The following is a 12,041-nucleotide window of genomic DNA, read 5'->3' on the forward strand; positions in this document are numbered from 1 at the left end:
AGGACACATGCCTGGGTCTCAGCTCGATCCCCAGCAGGGGGCGTGCAGGAGGCAGCCGATCAATGACTCTCTCAGCATTGATGTTTCTGTCTTTCTCTCCCTCTCCCTTCCTCTCTCTGAAATCAATAAAAACATATTAATAAAAAGTCCTTGGTGTTTAAAAGCTGCTATTTCTCTTGTATTGCCTGCCCCTTTCCCCTCTCACGTTGCTCCTCATGACAACCCGTATGGTCGGGAAACATGTGGATGGAGGGAAAGCGCAGACACCGCCTTCCAAGGAGCCTTTTCGCCTCACCCCAGGAGGCAGAGAAGCCGCCGCAGCAAGGCTGAGCTCCGCTCTGCGTGACCAGCCGCGGGAAACACACTGCGGGTGGAGTGGGGGGACCCGGATCCAAGCCCCAGCTTCGTCCTATACCTGCTGTGTGCCTTTGGGTGAATCTTGAAAAGTCTTAGATCATTCGTTTCCCCATCTGAAAAACGAAATCATTCCCCCTGGCTTGTTGCACAGGTTGAATGAGATGCTGTTCTGTGAAACTATTCTGAAAACTGTTAGAGCACCGTGTATGGGCATCTATCTATTCATATCTGCTACCTTTTTTGTTTTTCTTTTTCAGTAAGACCAGTAGTCTGATGTGGGAGCAGAATTACGGTGAAATTCTCAGGCTGCACCAAAGCTGAGGAATAAGAATAACAATTGCATCAGCAGCCACTATATAAAAAAAAAAAGCCTTTACTGATTTCAGAGAGAGGAAGGGAGAGGGAGAGAGAGAGAGAAACATCAATGATGAGAGAGTCATTGATCGGCTGCCTCCTGCACGTCCCCTACTGGGATGGGCCTGAAACCCGGACATGTGTCCTGACTGGAAATCGAACCCCAATCGCCTGGATCTTAGATCAATGCTCGACGGCTGAGCCACACCAGCCGGGAAGCAGCAGCCAATATAAACTGAACATTTACTCTGTGCCAGTTGCTGTGCTAAGGGCTTTGTATATAATAAGCAAATTTATTCTTTGAAAAGAAAAATCCTATGATGTAGATATTATAATCTTTATTTTACAGATGTGGAAACTAAGGCCCAGAGAGGTTAATTAATTAACTCGAGGTCACACAGCTTTGTCAGTGGTAGCATCTGGTTTCAAATCAAGGTCTGTCCAACTCCAAAGTCCTTGTTCTTACTTACAACGCACTGCAGGCTTTTTCAGAAAATTGATCTTAATGGAATCAAGCCTGTCTCCCCTGAATCAGAGTGTGGGCTTCATTCTGATGTTGTTTCACCAGAGTTCTAAGAAACAACATTACTGAATTTAACCCAGCAAGATAATTAATGGTCACTCCAGCAAAAAAACAGAATCAGAAGTGTTTCCCAACCCCTTCTTTGTGATAAAAAAGAAAGAAATTTCCTCAGGACCTGAATGCTTATCTGTTTGGCCATTTTAAGGAAAATATGTTTTCTTGCCACGGATGAGATATTTAGTAGCAGCACGTGGGCATGAGATACTTACATGTAACCCTTAAATTTGTTGAGGTGGTTGTTGGGTTTCTCACACACAATGGTGTTGTGGAAGCGTTCTGGTTCGAACTGGACCTCCTGTGAGAGAGAGGACATCACGAGGTTATTAAGAGGGATCTACTTTTAATGGGATCGTTGGGGAGCTAATCACTGTTAGAGCCACTGAGAATAAGTGGCTTTGTCGCACTGTGACAGTTGCAATGTATTAGAAGAAAAAATTAAATCCTCATGAAGGAGGGGAAAGTAGATGCAAATAAAATTTGGGTTTACAGCAGAGAGAATTTGGATGGCTGCGTTTCTCTGTCCTGTGCCCTGTAGGGTTTTTAGCAGCATCTCTGGCCTTGACCCATTAGATGCCAGCAGCACCCTCCCTAGTTGTGGTAACTGAAAATGCCTGGGGTTGAGGCGCTGGACCAGCACTGCCCGACAGACCTTGATGGGAATGTCCTATTCTGCACTGTCCACTACAGAGGCCATGAATCGCAGGTGGCTACTGAAATGTGGTTGGATGACTAAGGAATTGGTTTTTAAATTTTATTTAATTTTAATTAATTTAAAGTTAAATAGCTACATGTGGCTAGTGGCTACCACACTGGGCAGCACAGAAATAGATGATCAAAAAGAAGAGATTATATATCATATCATTTAGAGAGAGTCACAGTTAATGGTCTTGTGTATATAATACTCCCAGGGTCTAAATATATATATATATACACACACACACATTTATGTATGGACACACATATACAGTTATGCATTTCAAAACTGAGATTTAGTGTTCATATACTTGAACATGTTTACATCTTATTAAAATTCTCTACATCTTTATTAATACCAGCACAGACCCCTATTGTCTGAATGCTACTATGTCTCACTTCATCATTTCACTCTTGAACATTTACATTGTTTCGGTTTCTTCTGCTGTTGTAAAAATTCTGTGAAAATAGTTGCTAATAAAAAAATAAATAGCATTGACTGTATCTCATTTCTGCCAGACGCTATGACCATAACTCTACATACACTGCTTATTTTCAAGCTTATGGTTATCCTGTGAAGTGGGAATTTTAGTTAACCCCTCTTTAGGGCTGGAAACACTGTGGCTCAGGAGGGTTTGACTGGCTGCCCGTGGCCGCACCGGCGCTGGGATTCGAATGCAAGTCTGATGTAGACCGTCTGGTGTAACTTATACAGTGCCCCCCCCTCCCCCGGGGAACATTCTTGGAGCAAAGTACCTGAAACACTTCCTTCACTTTTTCTCCACTTTTTCTCTTTTATTAGGCATTTTAGTTGCACGATCTTTTATAGTCCAGTGGGGGTGGGATATACGGGGTGGGGAAATCTTGCTTTCTAATTCTACCCCACATTGACTACCACTGCGTTCGACTCCGGAGCCTCGGATTCCCCATGTGTGGAATGGGACTAGTGCCACCTCCCCTGTCCATCTCATGTGCGTCCCAGGAGACAGAATCCACATGGGCAAGTTGGGAGAGGTGCAGGGTGCTGAGCAAACAGAAGGAAGGAGCGCTAGAGGTGGGACTTCAAACCGTTTCCTGGGCAGAGCTTTTAGCACAGGGAGTGGATTTACGGCTGAAGGCTCCAAGGTACAGCTGTTCAAAGGGGCAAATTGATTAGAAGAAATGATAGCATTTTCTGGCTTCGCGTAAATATACTGTCCATTGGATCTGTGGCGGCACCCGCATAAATAAACTCTCCAGTCACTCGAAATAAATTACCTATCCAGGAGTTTCTAAAAATATGGCCCTTTCCCCTCCAGGTATCGATTCTTTCAGGGACAAACACTTGCCGAGCTCTGAGATGATGACAAATCACGCTGTAATTTGTCAGCTGCTTGCGTGCCCCCGATTAAGCCGTGTGCTTCACTCCCGATCCATACCCCTCGGCTCACGGCTGGCTTCCTCAGCCCAAAGGAGTTTCAGGGAGGGGTGGCCGTGGGGTCTGAGAGCTAATGATCCCGCTGCAGTGAGGCCCGCTGCCTGTTGCTGGGACCTGGCGGGTCCCTGGCACTGGCCAAGCTCCCCTCTCATCCCTCCCAGGGGCTTCCCAGTGGCCTTCCGCCTGAAGGGCTCCTTGCTTTGCTTTGCTCCTGGCACTGGCCTTGGGTGCTCTGTCTGTCTCCCTCTCGTCATGGGGAAGTGACCTTGTCCTTTTTAGCTACCTGTGCCCCGGGCACCTTCCTTCCCTCCCTGTGGAGAGGGGTGTGTGGGCCCCATTGTCTCCAAAGTCAACCCCTCGGGCTCTGCTTGCTTGAAGGATTTGCCAAAGCTCACTCCAGGGAGCCGTGAGGAGAGACCGAGGACAGGAGCGCATTGCCAGGCCTTCCAGATCTGCCGGGTCCTTGATTTAATCAGGAGTGCCGGTTCCTTCGGATTCCCTGCCTCTCAGCTCCCCTCAGCTTGTGGACGAAGCCCACCTGACCAACTTCTCTTTCCACCCCGCCTTCTAGCTAAGGCACTGTCCCTGACGGGAGGCTCACTAGCAGCAAAATGGCCTGGGAGCCATCAGTCAGCATCCAGGAAAAGACAAACCCTTTCCAGAAAGGAAAGCGCATGCCTCTGTGTTCTCCGGGCCAAGCCTACCCACCCTGAGCACTGACTATGAGCCAGGCACCTGTCACAAGTCCTCCCAGTCACCTTAAGAGCTTTTGACAGACTTGCAAATGGAGACCGAATGAAAGCCGTTCTTTCACGGTTGATAAATAACAAAGCCCGGATCGCAATTCACACAACCGGGCTCCAAAGCCAATCGTGACCATCCTCACTGTCATCATCATCATCGCCGTATTTATTTTTCTTCTTCTTCCTTCTGTTATTACGATTATTATCGCCCCAGCATCTACTGAATGCTTATTTTGTGCCAAGAACCAGCTAAGTATTGCATGCACACTGTTTTGTTTAATTTCCCAGCACGGGCCCGAGTGGCCTCCCGCTCGGTCAGTCACGCAGTCAGGCGGTCCCCGAGCGTCCACGCTCCCTGAACCCGGGCGAGGGCCGTCGGAGGGGGGAGGAGAGTGACAGGAATCAGAAGCGGCAGCCCTAACGCTCAGGGCAGCCAGCTCAGCTCCTGGGTATCAATGGAAGCAAAGGAAAACCGGCCAAGGCCAAAGGTCGGTGTGTGACAGCTCCCCGGGTCCAGGTGCTCCTCGTGACCGGTGGCCCACATACGGCCAGCTGCGTTCCCCCAGGCCCCGGGAAGGCCAAGGTGAGGCAGACAGCCTGGCGGATATTCCAGCAACGGGAATAGGCCATTTCGCTTTTACTTTTCTAGGCTTAGTTTCCACTGTTCTTCACAGCTGAATTTCAAGTCCGTGTATACATATGGTTACGTAATTGCATAATAAAAGTATGAACACTCTTGAAATTCTTTGTAGCAGTTTGGTTTTTTTCCTGGCAACTCGCTGTCCATTATACTCCCCTTTCATTAACAACCCATTCACTTCCTTTTCAGAAACTACCTCCCCTTCCCGGCTTCTTAATCTCAGTAGGAATGTAAGTCAAGATGCCCTGCCCACTGGACTCTCCCACTGTGGGACTTTGACTTGAATGGAATGACTTGAGGAAGAAAAAACTAACGCGACCATTAAGTAATTGCTGCTACCAATATCTCCCTCTGCCCTGTTTCCTGGTTCTTGTTTCTGAGCCTGGGTCTGCAGATTTCCTTTGATTCTGCAAGCTGTACTGTGTGCTTCTTACCCCCCCCCCCCACATGTTTGCAATAATTCTGTTTTGCTTAAGTTAGATCATTTCTGTTGCTTGCAGACCAAGAATTCTAATCAGCACAGTGGACTACTCAGTCCCATGGGCATATCTGGGCCTTTAAAAAAGAATGATGCTTATTGATTGGGTAAAATTACAGTTCAGAAAATGCTGCCTCTTATTTATCTGATCTTATTTGATCTTCCCAGCTCTCCTGTGACATGTTCAGGACAGGTCATCCCATTTTATTGGAGAGAAAACAGAACTCGGATTACACTAAGTAATTTGCCCAAGGGCGCACCGCTCATGAGCACACAGGTTTGTCTGATTCTGAAAGGTGCACTGTTCTTTGCTCGATGGAGCCATTTAATGCTGTTCGCCCACACAGCAAACCCTCTGGGCTCTTTTCATGATTTCTTTGCAAGTTTTCCATATTGACAATTCTCTTAAATTTTCATAGCCAAGCTCGAGTTACACCTCTTAAGGACCCATCTGTCCATCACAGACCGCTGCAATCTCTCCTTCCTTTGAACCTAGACAATTCTTAAAAATCTGTATTTTGAACTTGTCTTAGACTTTTAAGTGTCAAGTACCAAGCTGTTTCTATAAGCCACTCAGTAGATTAAGCATTGCAACGGGTCCACAAATTCCCAAATGCCATCTGTAGGCAGAGTAAAAATAAGTTTCACATAGATGCAGTTTTTCAATTTCTATAGGAATTCTTGAAATCAATAAATTACAAATCCATTTAAAAAAGTCATCAAATTCCTGGTAACTTTCGTATTATTTTCTAAAATAATGGACTGTGAAAGGACAACTACTTTCAGGGAGGAGAGCTTTGGGGGGGGGAGGGTTAGGGTTATCAAATTATATTTTGTAGTCACAAGGGTCTTTATATTAAAAAAAATGGACCCATAGTCCTAGGGTCTTAGAGGACAGGAAGTATGCCTTAGATGACTTTGAAAGCCCTCCATGGCCATTAGGAAATATTCAAGAATGATGTTAAATGAAAAAAGAGAAATCAGCTCAACTCTTTCCTTAAACACAGATGCATTTACTTGTGGAGTTTTTACTATGAGCCTGGGAAGGTTGTGAAAAAGAAGGGCTGAACCAGGGATCACCAAGCCTCTGTGCAGCTCTGAGAGTCTGTTTCCCGCACAACCCTCAGGCTCAAACTACCCCCACCGCCCCACAGAGGGCTTAGGATGGCCAGTCGGCAGCGGTAACTCGTCTGCAGAGCGGCGCCCTGGACTCCTCAGGAACTACAGGTTACAGGTACACAGTCTCCATCAACCCTGCCGCTATGCAGAAGGAACGCTGCCACCTTGCCAGAATGCTATTTAAGTTTTGCTTTTTTTTAAAAGCATACTCGTTTGGATAAATTGCAGAAGCAAATGTTCTTCACGCCCCAGCTGCTGAGCCAGGTGAGGAGGTTTCCTTCCTGGCAAACAAATTAACCTGCTGATTTCTGAGAATCCTATCTGAAAACAAATGGCAGTTACCAGCACTTGACAACCTTCCTGCTCCCAGGTGGGGTAGGAGTTCTTTTCAAGATCAGCCACAGTCGGGGGACTGGCAGTTACTGTCCCCTCCGATATGGGGGAGGAAATGGTCTGCACATTCAGCCACTCTGGGTCCCTGCCTGCTGGGTGGCTCCACAAAAGCACACGGATCGGCCTAGAGGGCTGTGGGAGGAAGGCTGTGTCTTACAGTCTGCCTTCCGTTTTCTTAAGTGGACAAATATTGATCAAATTTAATCTTGAATTTTTTTTTTTTTTTAAGTGGAGATAAAATTATATTAGTTTTAGGTGTCAACAGAAGACTTCTGAGGCCATGGTGAAAGAACTCGGGAGTCAATTTGAAGAAGTCCCCACTGAGTAAAGATGGGATGGATGGTCGATAAAGATAACCACTGCACACATTTGACATCCACCAATATATTTAAATCCACAAGTTCATTGGATAATAAAAAGAAAAACTCATCCGTCACCTCTGGAGGATGCTAGGGAGTCAACTCATGTAACATTGACATAAACATGCACAGACACAAATCTAACAGGAGTCTGATTTAGGCACCAGATCTAACTACAAATGTTAGAAATAACGTCATACGGGGAAACGTGTTAAACGGCACCACAGGGAGACCACGCAATCAGCAAAATCAAGACTGCAGGAGAGTTTACAGGAAAACAACCTGGTTTACTCAGCAACAAAAACTCAACAGGCAAAAAAAAAAAAAAAAAAAAAAAGAGAGAGCAGAGTAAGCAACCCATAGAGTAAAAGAGATTTAAGAAACTAATCTCAATATTTGGCCTTCTTTGAATCCTGTTTCAGACAAATTAAAAATATTCAACACTGACTTGAAAGTTGATATCTAGGAATTATTGCTAATATTTTAGACATGACCATGATATAACAGTCTATTTTAAAAATCCTATCCTTAAGAGATAGATATTGAAATATTTACAATGGAAATGTGATATAGATGGAAGATTTGCTTTAAAATAATTTGCAGAGAGAAGAGGGTGGAAATAGAGATAAAACAGGATTGATCACGTGTTGATTATTGAAATGAGGTGGCGGGTACATAAAAAATTTATAGTATCCTGTCTACTTTTGTATATACTTAAAATTTCCCATAATGAAAAGTAAAAAGAAAAAAAGAGATAAAAAGAGAAGTCTGCCTGATTAAATTCTGAGTTCAGTCAGTTGCTGTTACGTTGCTTAACTCCTCTTGCCTTTTGCGAAACGGGGATGCTGTGAGGAGTGGAAAGAGATAACAGGTACACAGCGCTTAGAAGAACTATCCATGCCTATTTTATGTGCTCCGTCAAGCTACCTATTGAGATTACTTGTTATTATTATATATTACAATGTAGATCCTATATTAAAAGAGCCCTAAACGGCATGATTTTGGCTCAACATGTAAGCCGTGGTCAGCAGGTAGAAAGACTAAGTATTATTCTTAAGAGAAATTTGGAACAGCTTGTTAGGGACAGGAAAGAGGATTCCTTATTGGCTCTCAGGGCAGGCGAGGTTGAGGTGACAGGTGCTACCTTTTGAGGCGGGTCATCACTGGACTGGGATGGCGATAAATGACTCCCTATCCCACCTCCAATCTGTCAGCAAAAGGCTGCCCTGCCTAAATAGTATGTTCGAGTCAGCACAGACTTTCCCTGTAGAAGGTCCAGGCTATAACAGCTGTTCACAACTGAGAAAATGGCTTAAAAACACTAGCCGTCAGTGGAATCCAAGCTAATTAAAAGGGAGAGCCAATTAAGAATCTTTAACCCGGGCAATAAACAGGTAAGCACAATTATTACAATAATCAATGATGCCCGAGGCCCGTGCTTCCAAACTTTAACGTGCACATAAATCACATGGGGATCCTGTTAAGCTGCAGACTCGGGCTCTGTCTGGGGTAGGACGTGAGACTCCACATTTATCACAAACTCTCAAGTGATGTTGCAGAGGCCAGTCCATGCCTCCCTTGGTGTCGCAAGTTCTCGGTTGGCACCAGGAAATGATCTGGCAAACGTTTCCATAGAACTTAGGCTCCAGTGATTTGGATAAAAGGTAAAAACTGCTAAAGAGGAAAACCACAGGTTGAAAATGAAGTCATTTGTGCCAAAGCCCATGATACCAAACCTAGATTTCATACCTGACCTAATTGCTCTTTCAGCCTCTCCCACTAATGCAACCTTAATCAACCAGTCCAAAATTTTCTGGTCAACATCAGTGAGGTAATCTGCTATGTTGGGCTCTCTCCATCCCACCCCTCCCCACCCCCCACCTCCTGCCCCATAAAAAGAAGAGGCAATCGGCACAGTAAAAACCCCTCACCATTCCTTCCCCTCCAATAGATGCCCTCATTTAAAAAGAATCCTTTCTTTTCTTTTGTTCATAGCTCCCTTGCCAAGCCTTCTTCCTATAAAAATTTTCCACATTTTACAGCCCCTCGGAGCGCATTCCAGTTGCTAGATGGGATTCTGCCTGATTCGTGAGTCCCTTAATAAAGCCAATTACATCTTCGAATCTACTCAGTTGAATTTTGTTCTTTAACACCAGGAATGTGTTTGATGTGGAATCCTAACGGGGAGGACTCATTTCTGATTCTTTGGTTTGGTAACTGCCCGGTTTCCCCAAATGAAGGGCACACGCTTATTTCCAGATGTTAAATGCCTAGTGCCCATCTCGGAAATATTTTTAAAGAAGAGGTTTCGGGTATCAGAATGTCACCAGAGAGAAAACTGCACAACTTAATTCTCTAAGGCTGTCCTCTTAGCATCATCCTGATTTTGAATTCCTTCCCTTTCTGCCCTTTACCCAGCAATGGGATGTGGAAATAAATATTTCATGAACAAAGTCAATAATTTTGTGAATTCAAAGACGGCCCATCACAATAAAACTTCCAACTGAAAAAAAAAAATTGGCTTGGTCCAAGTTGAATTCTGAGAAGAGGGTTTTGAAACCAACGCTTTGGCAACCTTGAGAATGACCTGCTCTATCATAGGAAGAAGGCTCCTTTGAGAAACTCTTTCATGTTGTACAATTTCACTTGAATCTAGACAGGAAAGGGAAGAATGAACTGCCTCAGCTCTGAGGGTTGTCAACCTCTCTGTCACTCCTCCTCTGTTGTGACCATGGGTGTTCCACAGTCAAGCTTAACATTTTCCCCAAATTTCCACAGGAATGCTAAAAACGATTGTGCTGAAAACTGGCTCTGAGGTTGAGTTTGGAAAGCTCAGAGTTGGAGAGCTGAACCAGCTTCTTGACTCCAAGTCTTCTTGGAGACCTTAGCGTGTTGCTATGTATCCGAACGTCCAAGAGGAGTCCACAGGACACCGTCTTCCTATTTAGATTTGACCATGAACCTTGTTTCTCAAGAACTCTCCTGAGATAAGGGTTTGGCAGACTCCGTCTTGAGAAATACTGGCCTAGGGGAGCTGGGACAAAGTTCATCTTACTGACTTTGAATGAACAGAATGCAGTAACCTCTTATCATCTGTGAGACAGTGAAAATGGGTATGGGGATAGCTGTGGGGTGAGAGGTTTCCAGGAATCTCTGTGGTCAGCAAAAACCCTTCTGGCAAGGCGAAAGCCTCATGGACAGTAAGGGTTTAGAGGGAAAACAAGCTAAGAACAGCCACTGACACTTATTATTTAAGATATTAAGTTTGTAAACAAACAGTATTGGTAGGTGTTCAAAATCTTCTCTGAGTTGGTGAAGTTGCCTTTTCTGTACCTCAGCGTTTTCATCTGTAAAATGGGGATGGTAATGTCCACCTCACACGGCGGCTGCAAGGACTAAAAGAGACAATGTGTGGAGAAGGTGGAGAAGCAGCCCCACAGGCCAGGAGCGCAAAGGTGGGAGTTTCGTTCTCATTGCTGTTCAGGCTTTTTTTTGGAAGTACTTGAGGTGGCACTTGAGATGGCGGTAGGTTCACGTCAAGATCTGGGAAAGCATTTTAAAAATATGCATGTCCAGACCCAGGGCATGAGCATTAAAAAAATAATAAATACATGAAAGGTAATTGGGGGGCAAATCCCTAAATTGTAATCTCATCTCTTTTATAGTAGCCCTATAATATGTTTCTCGGAATAAAGGATTTCTATGGTCAAATGCTTAGAAATGCTACACACTAGTAGCTGTCCCTTCACTTCCTTGGCCTTTTTGAAGTACCTGAGAAGTCCTGCAGCGCCCAATATTTGCAAACTCGTGACCTATTGTCTTCTGATTTTATCTGACTGCAGCATGCATTTTTCTTGCACCTCTCATCAATGTCTTTGTCCAACACATTTGAGAAATACTATAGTCTAGAGTTAGCCAAAGAGAATTCTGTTCATATTCAGAAACCTTTTTGCACTAAAGATATAAGGGAGAAGCAAGGTAGTTAAGAGCAGCCAAACTCCTGTTCCCGAGGGAGCTATGCCTGCTTTTATTCTTCCGGTCACTTACTACTTACGCGTAGAAAATTACTGAAAATGACAAATGTGTACTTTCAGATAAGCATCTCTGTGTAATCTCGAGGTGACAGTCAAAGGGTGAGGGAGAGGAGCTACGGAAACCTGAAGAGCTGAGGCTCTGGACAAACCTGGTTTTGAAATCCTGGCTCCAACACTTCCCGGCTCAGTGGCCTTGGGCAACTTGCTTAAGCTTCTCTGCCTCAGTCTCCGCATGAGAAATAACAGCACCCATCTCATGGGGTAATCATGCAAACCCTCAGTAAGGGCTTGATAAAAGCATTATTATTACTCCTATTACTATCTAGAAATGGAAAAAGTACACTTGAGCAAAGTCGGGGGGGGAGATTCAAGACTTGAAACAGAAGAGAGAACTCTGAAAAACTTTAAGCTCAGATAAATCTTCCTCCCTCCACAAATGAGTTTACCCCTCTTTGCAAGTCAGTGCGCCAGGCGCCCTGTGAGGACGGCGGGTTCGAGTTTGAGCGATGTTATTAAATTGGCTGGTCTTCAGCGCTGGCGTGTGAGTGACCCTTCCAGCTGCCCCTTCCCTCTAGTCAAATCCCAAACGATCTGACTAATTAATATACAAGAAATGGTTTGGGAGCTGCTGCCGAAGACAGAAAACAACTGACTACTGAAACCCCACATCAATGGAACAACTACCCAAGAGGGAGTAAAAAGGACTCTGGGTTGAGATGGGGATGCCAGGGTGGGGAGGCTGTGGGGGAGACATGTAAGCAGATGCAAGTTCCACTGCTCCCAAAACTTTAAAAAAAGAAAAAATAGAATAGAATAGAAATTCTCAGAATGTTTTGCATGTGGCTCAAGTGAGGCGTCCGTTTTACACACT

The 12,041-nt window shown here is 44.8% G+C and overlaps 1 protein-coding gene across 3 annotated transcripts in view; it reads right to left on the reverse strand.

Moving 5' to 3' along the window:
- ATP10B (ATPase phospholipid transporting 10B (putative)) overlaps positions 1 to 12,041 on the reverse strand; it is an 89,906-nt gene that overhangs the window by 59,606 nt on the left and 18,259 nt on the right. For all 3 annotated transcript variants that reach the window (XM_016213988.2, XM_087816097.1, XM_087816098.1), the window contains one exon: positions 1,504 to 1,589. In XM_016213988.2, coding sequence (XP_016069474.2) covers positions 1,504 to 1,589 — 86 coding nt within the window. The remainder of the gene's footprint in view (positions 1 to 1,503; positions 1,590 to 12,041) is intronic.

This window comes from Miniopterus natalensis, chromosome 4 (assembly GCF_054644295.1).
Source record: "Miniopterus natalensis isolate mMinNat1 chromosome 4, mMinNat1.hap1, whole genome shotgun sequence".
NCBI classification, from domain to species: Eukaryota; Metazoa; Chordata; class Mammalia; order Chiroptera; family Miniopteridae; genus Miniopterus; species Miniopterus natalensis.